This window comes from Solea solea, chromosome 11 (assembly GCF_958295425.1).
Source record: "Solea solea chromosome 11, fSolSol10.1, whole genome shotgun sequence".
Classification (NCBI taxonomy): domain Eukaryota; kingdom Metazoa; phylum Chordata; class Actinopteri; order Pleuronectiformes; family Soleidae; genus Solea; species Solea solea.
Window position 1 is genome coordinate 6,271,562 of NC_081144.1, and position 18,092 is coordinate 6,289,653.

At 40.1% G+C, this 18,092-nt stretch overlaps 1 protein-coding gene across 4 annotated transcripts; it reads left to right on the top strand.

Moving 5' to 3' along the window:
- The first annotated feature begins 67 nt into the window (after nucleotides 1–67).
- Nucleotides 68–16,626, top strand: zgc:162200 (uncharacterized protein LOC558638 homolog). Of its 4 annotated transcripts, XM_058644069.1 has the most exons (11): nucleotides 68–286; nucleotides 1,673–2,005; nucleotides 3,824–4,036; nucleotides 4,233–4,385; nucleotides 5,207–5,722; nucleotides 6,673–7,524; nucleotides 8,125–8,307; nucleotides 9,136–9,287; nucleotides 9,533–9,622; nucleotides 11,843–12,203; nucleotides 14,183–16,626. In XM_058644069.1, the coding sequence occupies exons 2-11, from the start codon at nucleotides 1,754–1,756 to the stop codon at nucleotides 14,186–14,188; spliced, it is 2,778 nt and encodes a 925-aa protein (XP_058500052.1). In that variant the 5' UTR covers nucleotides 68–286; nucleotides 1,673–1,753; the 3' UTR covers nucleotides 14,189–16,626. The 4 variants fall into 4 exon arrangements, with proteins under 4 accessions (XP_058500052.1, XP_058500055.1, XP_058500054.1 ...); XM_058644072.1 differs by lacking the exon at nucleotides 14,183–16,626 and having other exon boundaries at nucleotides 69–286; nucleotides 9,586–9,622; nucleotides 11,843–11,935; XM_058644070.1 differs by lacking the exon at nucleotides 9,533–9,622 and having other exon boundaries at nucleotides 71–286.
- The last annotated feature ends 1,466 nt before the right edge of the window (nucleotides 16,627–18,092 follow it).

The window sequence follows — 18,092 nt, forward strand, 5'->3', positions numbered from 1 at the left end:
TTATTTATTTGGGACTGCACTGCGCCGTTGCTTAGCTAGAGGGAGTAAACGTTCTTTCAGCATTTCGGCGGGATTTGGAGACACTCGACCTCCGGGTGATGAAACGAAAGAACCGGCGGTGGGAGGAAGGGAAGGAAAGTGGGAAGGAACACGGCTGTGTGCACACTCCTCCCTGGCTAATAGCACGACTGGTGGCCACCGCTCCACCCAGCAGCTCCCACAGGATGTCCAATGTCAATATTTGATGGCAACCGCGCAGCACTATCTGTGAATTAGAACTAAAAAGGTGAGTAGCTGCTTTGTGGCTATATTAGCGTTAGCTAATTAGCTTGTCTCACAGAACCCCAGAGCTGACGTTACGCGAGAGAACAACTACTGTGAGTGCGGTAGTGGATGTCTTCTACCATCACAAGGTCCATTTTAAACGTAGTTAATGAAAATCTACCGAGTTAGTTGATATCTGTATTCGTACGGCCCGTGTTGCTAGGTGCGTTGTGCTGTCATTTTCTGCGTTCACAGGGCTCAAGCTACCTCCATTAGCCGGTCGGCCGTGTCACGTTCCTAAGTCTCGGTACCGTTTTATTTGACACGTTGTTGCTGTCAAAATATGATTCACAAGTGTTATTAGCATAGCAGCCCACTTTGGGATGGAGATATACCTCTTTGTCTCTTTAAAGAGTCAGCTCTTAGTATAGATGTTAATCAATTTACTGCCATTTGATGCTGAGGAGGGAGTCGCCTGTGGGTTAGGAGACACTAATGCATCCGGGACATGCTATTTGGCACCGAGGAAACCGGCAGCTGCTGTTTCCATCTTCGGTCAGAGAAGAGAGGACACGAAACTCTGCCACACCTTAGTCAAAATGGGTGGTCAAAAGTAACGGTAATGCGTTGTGTTTTCACGGAACGGCTGCATTGTGGAGAGCACTTCATTATTATACAATAACACAATGGTGTAGATAACATTGTTAACTTAATATGACGTTACTGATGTTAATAAACAATAACTGAGCTTAATGAAATGTACACTCTAATCTAACAATGACAGTGTGACCAATGCTAATAGCTATTGCATATAGTTAAATGTACATTGTACCACTAGATGATGAATATTGACATTCTTCAAATGTACCTGCTTAATACACTGGTTAATTTAAAGTTTTAACATAACTGAACCTTTATTCTACAGATTGAAATATATGGTATTTTCAGCCATCCACTGTTGGTCTTTAGAAATCAGGGTTAATTGAGTATCTGAGAACAAAATAGGCAAAAGCTGAGACAATAATCTGGACATGAAAAGTCACATTAATGATACAAAACTGTTCACCAGCATATCAATCATGATGTACTAATCTTATCTATAACCATGAGATTAACCAAACACATTGGTTAATACATCTATCAAAAATGGAGTGAAGGAAAGAGTACTATACTTCCCCCGAAGAGTTACTAAATCACAGAATTTGAGTCAAAGGACATCATTTCATTGCACCCTTATTTATAACTGCTTACATATACAAGCATGGCCAGCAGGTATTCACAAATAATGCACATTTGCTCATTCCATCTATTATCTATTAATCAGTTTTAAAACTAATCTTGCCCCTGGCAGCTTGGTCAATTCTGAGTTGTTTACCTAACCACCTTCTTTGTGTTTTGTTGTTTTTAGTATGGAGTTATGAAAGTGGTGGCGTGAAGGAAGCAGGTGTCCCATTCGAACATTGGCAGACAAGTGGGAGGTCAGGAAAGGATGCTGGAAGCAGATGCAGACCCAGCAGGCACTATAGTGGAAGGAGAAGGGGAAGCAGATATGGGAAGTGTAGACTTGAATACGGAGGTGGTACGGCTCACCCTGGAGCTTCAGGAGGCTACAGAGGAGAAGCATCAGGCAGCCCGCTATGGCCTGGTCGTGCTGGAGGAAAGTGCTGCTCTCAAGGTGAAACACAGGCAGCTGGAAGAAGAACATGAAGCCCTCAGATTGGAACTGCAGCAGCTCAAAGAGGTAGGAACACCACAGGCCCTGCAGTTACATTTATATATACATTGTTACAATATAATTAGTAGTTGACAGCTCAACGGGCTGTATTTTTGGGCAGGTTTGTTGTTCAGCCCTGTATTTCCATACAAGATTGTATCACAGTTCAATTAGTTGTTACACCCCAATTTTTTAAAGGCTGATTCATATGCCTACAAGTCTTAAATCTTCAACTGTTGTTATTTAAATGTTAAGTTTATTTAGGATGAACACAGCAGTAATGGTCAGTCTTTGTATATGTATGTAAGAAATATTAATAGATTTGATGCACTTTTGCATTATTCCAGCACATAAACAAAATGCAATGGGATGGAAAAACTCACTTTTGAACAGAAATCAATTCATTGTCAGGTTTTGACTTGAATCAACATTTAAATAGCTCCTGGCGAGAGTATTTCTGCTTATTTTAATTGAAGAGCTAGGGAGCTGCCATGTGTCATACATCTTTTATACAATGATGTCACATGGCTCAGCTTTGTTTATACCGCCATGTTGGCAGGGAAAGCATTTGCTGGTGTCTCTTTCAAGCTGTTGTAATCGAGCAGTACTTGACAGACTAAATATAAGCGAGTATGGAAACTGCTGGAATGAACAATTTGAACGGTGTGGCTTCCTGACAAAGTGGCATTGTTTTGTTTGCGAGTGTTGCATGATGGGATTGCGTGACATCAGGAACTGGAACTCTATATTGCATCTACTAGTACATTGTAACGTGATATTGATTCGTTACCTCCTCACTGCTTCTTTCCCAAATCTGTTTTTCTACTACTGACCTCATATTTCTTCTTTTCTCATATCTTGTATGTGATGCCGATACATAGTAGAAAGAATCATGACTGGTCAGCAATTAGAACAAACTCCACAGCATGTTCATTTTCTCTGTTTACCCTAAGCTGATTTTAATACTTAACTGCATAGCATTATGGAGTTAAGTTTTGTTAGCACTGGATAGTCACGGTAAAAAGATTTGACCATATGTCAAATCCCAGATTATCATGTAATACAGGCCTGTTATTGTGAATTGTGACATTATATGGTTCTTATTGCCTTAATCCTTGAAACAAACTATGCGCTTCCCAGTATTTTCTTTAAGATTTGAAGGAATTTAGCATTGCTAGAAACTGGCATTTGGGCATAGCTCTATCCACTTTTTTAAACTAATGATGTTTAAAATCTGCTTATGGATAGTTGGATGGTTACCAAAATCTTCTTTTTGCTAGAGACAGAAATTGGTCTATCAACCTCAAGCAAAGCTCATTAGGCCTGAGTTTTATTTTCCACAGCCTTGTTAGGAGTTTAACAAAATGGTCTCATGTGGTCAATTAGCATCATCATATAATCAAACTACATTGTTCAGTTGAGTGTAAGTATGTTGTAGCATGTTTGTTTCATTTAACACATCTCTGTAACTATTCTCATTGGTCTGTAATGTTTCAAGGTTACTGATTGTGGCAAGCTGTGAAGATGCATGCTACAGTATTGAGTGTTCTGTATGTAGTAGCCTAGGCTGATATTATCCAATTGGCTTGATTAAAAATACACTGGTGTCCTATTACAGAACCATAACAGCAATGTCCTCGCTGTGGTCAGGTTACAACTAATGGTTGCAAAGCCATTCATTCTCATATTACCTTGTCTTTGACACAGATGCCTTCATTTGTAGTCTTCACATGAGGTGCACGTTTGTCTTTCAGCACTACAAATGTTCCAATATATAATGTACCATAGCTTGCAAGACTCTGCAAGTATTTTGCCCTTTCCTTAACCCTTTTTGTTTTTGTTCAGGCATTTGCAGATTCTGTGAGCAGCCAGAAGCGCGCAGCTGCTGATGGAGAATGCCGGGAGGAGAATCTGCTGCAGGAGACTGCCACGAAGGAGGCTGCCATGGCAACCCGCATGGAGGAAGTTCAAGCAGAGCTCAAGCAATCCCGCCTTGCTCTAAGCAATTCCCATGCAGAGATCGATAGACTTGGGGTGGTGTCTAACCAGTTAAAGAAGGTATTATACACCCACTAGTGTACTTGTATCATGCCCCATTGTTTCATGACAACATCAGAGTGAAGCCCTGAATTACTGGAGGATAAATTATCTGTGTGGTCTCATCCCCAGTGTATAATTAGCCACACTTGGTATGTGTAGTATGTAGTTAAAATCCTCAGCTTACACTGATTTGATATTCGGTTGTGTTCTACAGGAATGCGAGTGTCTGGAGGCAGAGAAGGGTCATCTGAGAGATGAGATGAAGGAATATAAAGTACGTGAGCTACGCCTGTTGCAGGACAATGGCGAGCTCGAAGAAGAAAATATATCTTTGCAAAAACAGGTGTCTGTGCTCAAGGAAAACCAGGTCAGCTATTACAACTACAACATTACACATCACATTCATAGTCTACCTTTAAAACAAGCCCAGAGATTTATAGAACAGTATTATCATGCTAGATTTCTATAAACTTTAGTAAGTACTTTAGCTTGTACTGTGTACCTTTTGGTGTGGTTGATATGACTCTCTCTGGTCATGTTCTTAGTGCACTGCCTTTTACCTTTCCTGTAATAGAGTAAAACTGCTCTACGTGCACTTTACACTCTCTAAAGTACTTATGAAAAACAGTTTTAAATCCTTAAGGTGTGAGACAAGAACCAAATGTAGATTGGCCGTCTGTGGCTCTTCTGTGTATATTGTAGCTCTGCCAAGTCAAGTTGTACATGATAAGTTCCAGATGTATCACAGGCTTGTTTATGTGTACATGACCTTTTGATCAACTCTGAGATAAAACCTAGCCTTGTCTCTACAGTCTCTGCTGTCAGAAATAGATGTACAACAGTTTTACCATACTAACTAACCGGGCCAATTGAACTGATGAGAAAATGAACAAAAGAGCTGATTTATAGCAACGTTATAGGAAATATAACAAGAATTGTGCTGTGTACTGAGTGATAATAAGTTTGGAAATGGAAATTATAACTGGTGGAGATAATTTCATGATAATCACCAATTATAATTTCCATTGTTGCTTATTGTATGCTTAAGCCTCAAGGTATATGTCTGTAACACTGTTGTACTGAATGCATTAGTATATTTACATGACAGGGCCACACATTGCACCCATATCTGTTTATTTTTAAGCACTTATGGACTTTAATGTTGTCATATATCTTATCACTTTGCAGGTTGAGTTTGAATCAATAAAGCTAGAACTGACACAGAAGAATGAGGAGCAGGATGAGCTACGAGCTCAGATGGAGGAGGCAGCAAGGCTGAGGCAGATTGCAGAGATGCAGCTGGATGAGGCCCTGGAAGCCCTGAAGGAGGAGAGGGAGCAGAAGAACAGTCTGCGGCGAGAGCTCTCTTCCCTGACCCTTCACCCCTTTGATGGTGTGGGGAACCTGGAGCTCCACTTGCAGCAGTTGGATGACAGCCAGGAACAGGGACAGAGGGGAGAGGGAGTAGGTGGAGGTGAGGGAGAGGACCAGGACAGTGGCTATAACAATGGTCCTGAGTCCGCTCCCAATTCTGCTCACCCTCCTCACTTGGGAGGCTCCAAAAGTAACGGCCTCATCCATTGCTGCTCTACGCCTCGCAACAACAATGTATTCCTGCGTGCTCCAGCATCTGGGCTGGTTTCGGACCTGCTGAGTGAGCTTCATTTTTCAGACAGTCAGAAACTGAAACAGCAACTCCTGCAGGTAGGCATGATGATCATTTTATGTTTCATTTAAATTATGGAAGTACATGTAAGAGATATTATGAAAAAATAAGCCAGGTTTACACATCACTAGAAAAATATTTATATTTATTTATAAAAAGATTTATGAATGATTGGTCCTCTTTGGTGTATAAACATCCCCTACAATCACAAGGGAAGAGAAGTCAACACAAAGCGTATGCAGACTGCCAGTATTATTTACCTAACTTAACCTGAAACGTGAAAGCATTAGATGCTGTATTGAATGAGCACAAACAATTGTTTATGCAACTAGTGATAGAAAAAATACCTATGAGGGAACAGTGTTTATTAGAAAATGTACCATTTAAATTGCTTCTCCTCCAACTAAAGTTAATATTATGTGACATGTTAGTCAAGTTTAATAATGAGGTTCCTGCAGGTTAGTTTCACATAACTGTTGATACCATGTCTCCTGCTTCCTGCTTTAGACCACATCCGCTGTGTGTTGGCCTCTGTCTCTATATAAATGAAATCAACTAGCACCACATTGCATCAGCTACTCCAGTAGTAGTTATTTAGTCAGCTACCACATGATACAGCCATGACTCTCAAATTAAGGGTACTCAGGAAAATCAAGGATGTCTTGGAACTGTCATCCCTCTGTGTATAAAGGAAATATATTATTTAAGATGCACTTAAATTGGGGGAGGGTAACCCTACCCACCAGATGTTGTGAATGTGGGGCGGATTGGGGTCAGCCTCTCTTTTACATTAAAAATGCATCACGTGTAAAGTGGTTGGGTGAAAGATTTGAAATACAGAGAACTGTCCCATTGGCCTTAAACAAAAATGATGATAATTATTAAACTAATAGGCACCTTTTTTTTTTAAGTGTTTTATTATTTTAAAACCAAATCAGCATGAACCAGATCTTCATCCTCATAAGCGTTTCATCTTGTGCCCACTCAGGCAGAACGAGAAAAGACCACTCTGGTCAGCAAAGTAGAGGAACTTCAGATGCAGTTGATGATGTCCAAGCAGGCACTCAGTCAGCAAGAAGACAAAGTTGGCTCTCTAACTCAACAACTGGAGACTGTGCATAGCCAGCACAACCAGGAGGCAGAGGACAGGGAAGATGAAGAGACAGAGATTGGAGAAGGTGATACTGGTGTCTTTGACTACGAGGTAGACACCAAGAGCAAAGAGGTGCTGGAGGCCCGTATGCGTTGCGCCAGCGAAGAGCTTCTGAAGCTGCGTGATGAACTGTCTCAGGCAGGGGCTCGCTATAACTCTCTGGAACAACGATACAAGCAGGAGAAGGATCACTGGAGAGCAGAGGCCCAGGAGCTGGCTGACAAGATCCGTCAATGCATCAAGTCTAGCAAACAGGACCAGGAGCGCATCGGTGAGCTGGAGAAGGAGATTGGTGCCACACGGAAAGTGGCAGTTGATTCAGAAGGGCACTTGAGCGTGGCCCAGGAAGAGCTGCTGGCCTTCTCTGAGGAGCTGTCCAACCTCTATCACCACATCTGTGTGTGCAACAACCTGACACCCAAACGGGTCACCCTTGACTATTACCGTGATGGTAATAGTGCAAGAAGACCACATGTCTACCCCCAGCACAATTCCCAGAAGAAGCCTCGAGCCAATGACATGTTCATCTCCAAAGCTGCAGCATTGCAGTTAATGGGGGAGGTGGACAGTTCAGGAGCCAGTGTAGACTCTCCAAATTGCCCCGGGTCACCCACCCTGGATTTCCGGGACCCATCCAATGTTTGCAACCTGGTAGCGGTCATCCGTTGCCAGATCAAACACCTCCGGGTAAGACACATTTTTTTTCTCATGATAGCATTTCCTCCTACACTAAATTCTCACTGAACCTAATGCAAAGCTCAGACTGTTAAATGTAGCTGAGTAGCTGCCATGTCTGTATACATCCAAGGCCTGCTGTGGGCCTCATTGACACGTGTGTTTGGGTTTGAATGGATTGGATTATCAGGGGTGAAAGTTAAGTTGTGGCTTATACTACAGAAAATCCTTTTAGAACATACCACTGTCTGGAACGTCGTAAACTTGTCCTCGGGACTGAAGATATAGGCAACTGTACTTGCTTGAGTTGTCTTGAGGAGGTTTCATTTCATTAAAGAGGCTTCTACAGAAGTGAAGAAGTCTGAGATGAGATGGAAGAAAACAATCGCATACCGCATAAGTCCATTGGCATTGGAAACATGATTTTAATCAGTGAAACACTGTAACCTACATTCTCTATTTTAATTTATATCTAAATATGTATTTCACTGGTGTGATGTTGAAACTAGTATTATAAAATGTATGTAAAATTTTGGAACGTTAAAAAACTTTCTTGTCATGTCAATGACATCATGCTTTTATATTTATTTATATGCATCTTAATACTCTTAGGTGGCAGTGGACCTATGTCGTCAGAGAGGTGCAATGCCTTACTCGGGGCTCAGCAGCAGCAGTGGAGAATCAGAGCGGGATGCTGAGAGCCTCTTGGAGGAAGTCCTAAAACTCAAGTCCCTTCTCAGCACCAAGAGGGAGCAGATTGCTACCCTCAGAACTGTCCTCAAGGCTAACAAACAGGTAGGTCACAGCAAGGACTGCTTTGGCTAAAATGTCCCCATTTCTTTTTTTTGTATTGACTTAAAATAGTTAAGGAATAGACTAGTTTTCCAGTGTATGGGTTCCTATTTTTCAACATGATCACTCAAGGACTTTCCCTTGAAAAGCAGTACTCTCCAAGGTTAATCTCCTGTGGGTTTTTGTAGCTTTCCCACATTTCACCTCTTTGGTTTAAACTGATGGCTTGGTCATTTGATTATTTCTTTTAATGTTCATAAAATCCAGAGAACAGCTACCTTGGAAAGTGGATGATGTCTTTTGTGTATAAACCTGTATAATCGGTGTATTGGCAAGGCAAAGTCCCATGGGTCTACATGGTACTGCACCTTCAGTACAGTAAGGGGATGAACTCTTTCCCCTTTGTTTTCCTGCCTTAAACATAGCATAACCTGCTCGTTGCCATGAGCTGACACTCTCCCTTTTACACTGCCTGTCCAGGCCATGCTTGCATATCCTCTACCCTCTCAACTCAACCGAACATTGCTGACCCAGGCTTTGGCTGTGATGTGTAAATATGGTGTTTACACAATAGATCTTTACTGTGTTCAGTTCCCTCAAGTTCAAAACACGACAAAGTTATTTTATTCAATGGAAACCTGTTCTTAAATCTCCATTATTGTTAACCTTAATAATGATACTATATAATAAGAATGTAATACTTTAAATTTTTCATGTGTCAATGGGAATAGGACATGAATTATTAATTTGCATTTATCACCGCACTTTGAAATATTTATGGTATATTGGCATATAGTTAAGTACAATTGTATTTTTTTTTTATCATTGCAGACAGCAGAGTTGGCCTTGTCCAATCTGAAAACCAAGTATGAGACCGAGAAGAGCATGGTGTCGGAGACGATGATGAAACTGCGGAATGAGCTCAAAGCCCTCAAGGAGGATGCTGCTACTTTCTCATCACTCCGAGTCATGTTTGCCAGTCGGTAAGGTTTCCCTTTTTTGTGTGTAAGAAAATCTTGTTTTTTGCAGCAGCGTTATGACATAAAAAATGTTTTTGTTGTGTAAACGAGATATTTGATTACTTATTTTTCTGAAATAGGTTACTAAGCTGTGATTGTCTTGTCTTTACTAGCATTCTTCATGCCTAGTAATGGTACATTTGTTGTTGTATAGCTTTTGCTACCACTGACTATAATAAGCTTACTGTGCTTATTACACCTGTGAACAGTCTGCTGGTTCTCATGAGGATTACCAATCACATGCTCTGCCCTGTGCCGACAGGGGAAGAGGGAAGGACAGATTTGTCGCATCAAGCCAGGTCACCTTAGGGAAGAAAAAGAGGTGGAATGTTGGTGGGAGATTGTTGGGACGTTAGATGGTGTGGGACGGTGCTTTTGAGGGTTAATGTGTCACTAATTACTAACCTCCTCTGAGGCTACATCCATATTACCGTGTTTTCATTTAAAAACAGCATTTTCAGATGGAACTAATCCAAACGAGCGTTTTTAAGTGATCTGCATCTATACTAATTTGCCTAAAAACACATGTCACATGACCATCGAGGTAGGGCCGCAACGATTATGTTGGTAGTTGATTAATCAGTGGATTATTTTTTATATTAGTCCCAATTATTTCTGTTTATTCAGAATAACACATTAGCATAACTGACTGATTACACGGCTTGGTTCAATACTTGATTGCAATTGGTCTATAGCAACATCCAGTGGTCCATTATTTGTATATAACGGACTGTTAAGTGTAACGGACTGCTGTTGGGACGGTATCGACAAATACTGGATGTAAAATGTATTTTAGCAAACACGCCGATTTGACTAATTACTTCTATGCTACCACCCTCTCCAACTATTGTTTTTTTCTTTATTTTGCACAATGAGGAAAATCTCTGCTGCAACATGAGTATAAAAATATGCTAATTTCACTGCAGAAAAAACTAAATGACCTCTGGAGTTGAGCGCAAGTTGTTATTGGTTATCAGCCCAAGCGCTCCCGATAAGTAAAAAGTATGTAAAATATCGGCAAAAAGTCCAGTAAAAATCTTTCTGTGCTGGTGTAAAGCTATGTTAGGATGACTTAGCCTCAGCATTAGCTTTACGTCAGAGTACCATTGTTCTCATTGTTTACTTGCGATGATTCATTAAACAGGTTGACGATGCGTCACCACTTAAGTTCTGTATGGGCGTCATTGATTATGTTGACTTTACCCGAACCTGTTGCAGCCCTACATTGAGGTACACTGGCCATGCACATGCCATTGTAAACAGGAAAATAATCCCCCCCCCCCCTCGAAGGTGTTTGCCTAGTTTCCAGTAAGTACTTCTCACAAGAATCAAAAAACTGAAAATGAATGCAGTTAACGTAATCACAGTTTCCAAAGATCTCGGTCTTTGCCTGTCCAAACCAAGACGCAGCCCTGGAGTTTACACATAAATTCAGCAAACAGAATATATAAATGTAAAAATGAAAACATAGTGTGGATGGATCCTGAGAATCAGTTGGCATGATTGTTTGGAGGACTGTTTTGGGTTGGGTTGACTGACTAAACTAATTATTTTTCTACTTTTTGCTATGGACAGCATAGATGTTTGTATTATTTTAGTTACTAAAGAGCAGACAATCTTCTCGGTCATGCATTAGTCTGTCTAGTCCCTCTCCAGACAATTATGAGCTTGCATTTGCTTATCCTTAAGAAGGATAAGAGAACAGGCAGTCATCAAGAGCTACTACCTCTTGCAACAAGCTTACAGAGATCTCCTTGCTTGTAATGAAGTTGAATAGTGCCATCATGTGGATAGCTGCAGTGACTGCATTTATATGGTATACTGTATGATGAGAACAGAGTATTCATATTAATCTCTTGGTCTTGTCAAATTACTGATAAGGTTCCCGATGTTGACATCCTCCCCTATTTCAGCTCTCAACGGTTATTACTAGTAATTTATGATTTAACATTAATTACTCGCCCATATAACTGTTCTTATTTCACTTTTTGGATGCTTGGCAAGTTTGCTGTCATTCATAACTTGTGATGGTATTTGAGTAGAGGTTGACTTATGGGCTTTTCTATGGCTGGTGCTCATCCTTACAAATCAGTGCATCCGATGGCTGATATATGATGCCAATGTTTCTTGGCTGATATGTTTTTTCTCCATCTGATACACATAACATAGCAGTTAAATCATAATAAATGACACAAGGAATTGTTTAAATATTCATTACATAACACATTTGGTCAGATTTGGTGATTTTATACATAGAAATTTGTAGACATGTGTAAAAAGTAATAATTGGCCATTGGAGTAAATTCATTCATCCATTCATTAAAAAATGGCGCATTAATCAGTCTACCTCTGTATTTGAGAGTAATCCATTAATTTAAAAAAAATCCTAACTCAGTTGAGATAATGTTTAGCTGCCATTTTACATACTACAACTAACCTTTGTGTTGTATGTCTCTGGCTTTGTGCTTTTGGTTTTGCCTGTGCATGTTGCAACTTTTCACCTTGTGTGCGTCTCTCAGGTGTGACCAGTATGTCACTCAGCTGGATGAGATGCAGAGGCAGCTGGCAGCAGCCGAAGATGAGAAGAAGACCCTGAACTCCCTCCTGCGTATGGCCATCCAGCAGAAACTGGCTCTTACTCAGCGTTTGGAGGATCTCGAGGCCCCTCTGTCTCCCCACAGCCTGAGCAGCAGTCCCCGACGCTCCAGGGCTAAAGAACTGGCCACCAAGTCAGGCAGGGCCCCTCGGAGCCCCCGAAGCAGTCCTGCACGGCCGCCGCTGAGGAGCAGCCCACGGGCTAGCCCGGTTCTTGGCAGCAGCGTTCCCGCTATGGCCACACACCACCTGCGAGCTCTAACCCGAAGTCTCCACACAAGCCCCGTAAGAACCCCTCTCTCAGTTTGTCCTAAAAAACCCATTTCAACAAGCAGCCAGTCACGCAGTGGCAAGGCTCTCCCACGAGATGCCACTTTCATTAGAAGTCATAGTGTCGGTGATATTTTTAACACAGAGTCACGTTCTGGCCGTTCTCTCTCAAGTAAAGACTCCACCAGTTCTGTGGACAGTGACGTTATGGTCAAAACACAAGTCAGAGATCCAACAAAGGGTGCATCAAGGCGTAGGGCTTCAGCCCCTGCGCGCCAGAACACCTTCATTACAACTCGCCCTGTACAAACCTCCTCCACCAGGCCAAAATCTTCTTTATTCTCTTCGCCCGTAGAAAATCTAACTTCTTCCAACACTTTGTGTGTGTATCCTAACAAACCTGCAGCATGGTGTGAAAGCAAGAAAAAGCCTGAACTAAAACTAAACTTGGACATGTCCGTGCGTAGAAAACAACCCGTGTCTCACAGGTCTAATTTAGCACAAGCAGCAGCTGCATACTCTAACACGTTTCAGTCAGACTCGCCAGTGATCTCTTCTCAGTCGAATGCTAAGTCTTCAGGCTCACCGACACCCACTTCTCTCTCTGTTCAAAGTTCAGCTGGTAAGACCAGGAAGACTGAGGTCTGTAGAGAGTCTAGACATAGATCATCCAAATCTACAAGCAGAACCACTGAGGAATTATATAATAATGCTAGTAAGAGCTCTGGTAATAAAGCTCCAGTTGTGTCTGCAAGGGCCCGGAGCTCACACTCTAGATCATTTCCAAGGCGGTGATATTAAGTAGCCAGATGATTTGTGCTCTACACTAAACTATATTATGTTAGAATTATGAACTAAGCTTGTTGGAACTAGCACTTGTTTTTGCAATTTGCACAAATGCTCACTTATTTCTATAACATTTTGACCCTAAAGTGACACATTGAGAGATTTCAACCTTAAACCTGTCTCCAAGATTATTTTGAATACTTCTGGTTTCGGGTCCGTGCCTTTTTATGGCATACGTCACAGACCTGCCACAGTTTCTTGTATTGAAAAATGATGTTGTAATGTAGGCTACTGTACCTGGTCTGAAGACATGGTTGTTTGCACATTTGAAGTCCTGCTTCAGAGTTCACCGGTATCATTGGCTTGTCAACAAATGCACCTTACTGCAACCTATATTTTACGACGGTTGTCAGAAACAATACCGTTAACCAACTGTGCGGGGGACTTGAGAGCAAGTCCTGTTACTTTAAATGTCCAGTGTGTAAGAATTGGTGGCATTTATTGGTGAGACTCCTCCACTCACCTAAAGCAAGTACATATAAAAGGCTTATTCTAAGACTACAAAAACAACTTTTATTATTCACCTATACAAACATACTTAAGAATAAAAAGTCTTAGCTTTGTTGTTTTTATGTCTGTCAAATTCTCATTCTCGTAATACTAAAGCATGTCTTGACTAAACCTGATGTAACGGATCCGTTTCACAGCAGATCATTCTTGACATGAAACAGTAGAACAAACACTGACTTTACCAATAACATTAATAAGAGTTCCACTCCAGTTTTAAGAAAGTCATGGTCGTGTCACACCAAATACCTGTAGACGCTGTTTTCTTTCTTGCATTTAAAAGCTGCATACATGTTTCCCATATTTATTCTGGGCGTGTTCCAATCCAATCCAACTTTATTTATAAAGCACTTTAAAAAAAACACAGCTGAAACAAAGTGCTGTACACCAGAGATAAATAAAACAAATAAAGTTCCCATAATTATCCTGTAGGGTCATTATAGCATGTGAACATTATACAAAAGTATATTATATGTACAAATATACACATTCATTTTCTGCCAATGAACTCTCCTAAATGTTATACACTGGTCCTTTATATGTGTGTTGTCCACTGATCCTGATAAATTACCCCCACATTTTTAAGTGTTTGGGTTGATGTTAATGTTTTCTCTTGTCTCTGTCTCATCCTGTCTCTGTAGCGCTGAAACACTCTTTCCATTACTCCAATCCCCCTCTTCTCCATAAGGACCTGTCTCCGTGTTGACTCCCCCGGCTCCCTCCTCCTCCCCTGACTCAAGACATCATGTTCATCCCAGATATGATGCTACATTCCTCACGCTACCCACCAGAACCATGGATAAAAAAAGAAAAGAAAAACAAACAAAAAAATAATCTCATCCTGCCCTTTTTGGTGGTCTTTGCTCGGAGCTTTGCTCGGAGCAGAGAACCCTGCATGCAGCCTGGAGGAGGATGAAGAGACCTATGTGCTGCTCATTGCTTTGTGAAGTCATTGACCCTGTCCCGTCCAAAGTGGCTCCACGTTCATGTAGTCTTGGTCAAGGCTGTGTGTTGTGGTGAACCGCCGATGACAGTATTTATTCCAGAATGAAACTCTTATCACGTGCAGTATTACTGTCTTTAGCCTTCAAGACCACGATTTGTTTTAAGGCTGAACATTGTTACACTCTTGCCTGTCATGTTGTCTGTTGTCACCCTGGCCGGATCTGTCTGGCGTCCTTTTGTGTCTGTGAGCTTCGCATCATCTGTCTGTGATCTCCCAGGTAGTGATTTTAGAGAGCAAATTTAGCTTATTGGAATAAGTTCTATCCTAAACGTAGACAGTTTGCAATAGTCTGGAGCAGTCTCCCCTTTACTGGTGGTATAGTCACATGTCTTTTTTATAATCCAGTGACGTGTCTCAGCCGTGCCCTTAAACTAGAGGTTAGTAAACTTGCCGTGTCATTGATGGTAATGGGTCTGCCATAAGTTCACCACCTCAGGTCCAACAGTGTCATCAGAAGCATGATTCGGGAGATCTTAAATGTGCATCTCATTTATTGCAAACTATGCAGACCTGGTCAGCCTGTGCACTCCTGCTGTTCTTTATGACCAGGGATTGGGTTTTGAAATTTAACTGAGCAGTGGCTGGCGGTGTGTGCGCAGCCCCTTTTTACTAAAGCCATATAGCATCTCTGTCAATAATCAGCTTCTGGAATTCATCTGGAGGGGCATCATGGCACAAATGCAAGCATCCCATTGGCTAATCATGTACTGTTCTGGCTGTTTTGAGCTGTGTAACATCACTCCCCCCCCCCCAAAAAATGAATACTAACGTGTTGGGCCATAAGTCATGTTAACGGAATTTCTGCATCTGCTTTTTTCCACTCCAGCTAAACCATGGTCTTTGTGTTTTTCTATTCTTTTAGTCACTATGCTATGAAAGTACGCATTTTGGAATGTAGTAGTGTCAACCAACAGCACGTTCATTTTCCTTCTCCTGTGGCTATAACATCCATTGCTTTCAGTTGGTAATGCTGCTCGTATGCTGCTTATAGAAAAATGGAATAATAATGTCCCATTGTTACTAATAGCGTTAAATTTAGCAGCTCACCATGACTCGAAGCCGCACTGTGTAACTTTCAAATATAAACAAATGAATTCAAACCACTGTCAAATTAGTTTACACAATGCTGAATAACCTTGGCTCCACATGACTCTCTGTGTTTCTCTGTAAAGGAGTGCTTTGTTTTCGTGTCTTGTGACACAGAGGGATGCGTGTTAGATCCTGACTGATGGAGGGAAGGCAGAAGTGTGACAGCTACTCCGATGAAGCGATACCTAAACTTAGTGTTTTGCTATCAGAAGTACAACAATGGAGCATTAAAACAAATCTAAATGTTTCGTAGTTAAAAAGAAAAAGGGAAAACAAAAACAAATTACACCAATTCTTCAAGTACAACTGTCCTGTGGTTTTTGTAAAAGAGGCCACATCCTGCTGATTGTGTTTTTTTTATATTATTTTAGTGCCTTGGTTTTGATTTTGTCTTTTTGTCACATTATCGGACAGAGGGCACAAACTAACACTGTAGTTGTATTTTTATTTTTTTTCCCTCGTCTCAATGAAGGATTTTATCTGCTTATGTGAATCAAAAGAATTTGTTAAATCATTTTCACTTTTTAGCAAGCATGCCTTGCATCAGGTCATTAGTAATAACTAAGTAATAATCGAGTTTCCCCTTAATTTAATAGCTCGCCATTGTTTTAAAATGGGCTGTTACAGTGAAACAAGTGCTGGAAACAAAAGCATACCGTTTTGCAAGGCTTTGAAAGTAAAACACAGTTTTTGGCATGGATTGTTTAAAAAGTGAAAATACTTTAACAAAAATGTAGCTCACTTTGAAGGTTGTAAATTGCTTATTCTATTTAATTCACTCTGTGCAGATGTTTGTTTTAATTTAAGTCCCATTGCTGTATAATAATTTTTAATTGTATTTATGTGTTCAGAATTCTGTGTAAATGGACACACACTCCCTCCGCAGAACACATTTAGTGGACCCCGACTTTTTATGTGAATGCAAGGAGACGCCGTCATTAACCTGTTAACTGCTTTTGTCATGACAAATAAAAGCAAGCCAACACTGAATATCGATTCTTGTCTTTTGAGTTGAAACAAAATGAGTGATTGTAGTTAAAACCTGGATCATTTTTTTCCTAATACACATCCTGCGTATTTGATTTTATTCTACATTTCAGTGACGATGTTGAGTCTGAAGTCAGAGCTTACTCAGCTCGGCGGTTTGGCTAATAGCAGGATTCCCGTTCAAAAGAATGAGTAATGAGCCAAGTGTGACGGCAGAGAGCACAATCTGGTGGTTAATGTTGAGCAACAGTCCCCTCAGTGATTCAGCAGTTTTAAAGTATCGCACTGCAAATAATCTCACCTAAAAATGCTGAATTATAAGATAACAAAAAAAACCCATCCTGTTCAAGGTGCTAGAGCCAGAGATTACCATTAAGACATACACGAAAAAAAGCTAACGATTAACCACGTCCATCAAAGAAGAGTTAACAGTGTATCACTCGGGACTACTAATTGGCTGTATAAAGACATCAGTTTGTCATGCGCCGTCATCTGTTGCAAAATATTTACACGAGTATGGAAAACTTCTATTCACTTTGTAAATTGAGTAATTGCTGTTCAAACATCAGAGTGAGGCCTTAATTCAAAAACTGTTTGATAAGATCCACGTCTCCCTGTGCAAAGTGACAAGTAAACAGGAGTCTGTTTGGAGAACTTTAATAGTAAAACAATAGACTATAATCATGAGACTTTTTTATAACTTTTTTTTAAGTTACAAAAAGCCTTAACACTGGTCCTCTTTATATATATATATATATATATATATATATATATATATATATATATATATATATATATATATATATATGTATGTATATATGTATATATATATATATGTATATATGTACAGTGTGGTGTTGCTCATAAATTATAATAATCTACATTCTATGAAGGAAGGGATTGGTTGGATTACAATTAGAGGCAAATACTGTTGTTTTCACTTCATTACATTTATAGCTCACAACTGATTACTTTGCAAATTAAATTAATAATAATAGTTGTATTTACAATATTAATAATTATAATACAACATGCTGTTATTGTGTGACTGTCCAGAAGGTTATGTTTTGAGTTGTGTTTGTCTCTTTGTTTGTAAAAGCACAACTCAAAATGTAAAGGAAAAATTAATTTTGAAATTTTGGGAATGTACAGTGTTTTAACAAATGCATTTGGTAGAGACTCAATGTGAGGGTTATGCCACAGCTGCTCTACATTAACAGCATTGGAAATTATCAAAATTATATTTTATGTTTCTGTAATGGTTAATAGACCATTAAGAAGCTCTTTAACACTAAATTGTATTTTTAATTCTAAAATATTATTATTATTGTTACGCATGTATTCTCATATTTACTGTTTACAAAAAACCTGAAAAAATAGTAAAAGCACATTATGATTAAGACGTCAAATTATAGTTATTTACTTATTCCTGAACAGAAAATGCTATGCTTAATTCATTTTTGACTTCT

Excerpts from the sequence above, each read along its gene's own strand:
- zgc:162200 (XM_058644069.1), top strand. The coding sequence starts at position 1,754 with ATGCTGGAAGCAGATGCAGACCCAGCAGGCACTATAGTGGAAGGAGAA. Across the intron at positions 4,037-4,232 it reads TGTCTAACCAGTTAAAGAAG|GAATGCGAGTGTCTGGAGGC; the intron begins GTATTATACACC and ends TGTGTTCTACAG. Across the intron at positions 9,623-11,842 it reads GATTTGTCGCATCAAGCCAG|GTGTGACCAGTATGTCACTC; the intron begins GTCACCTTAGGG and ends TGCGTCTCTCAG.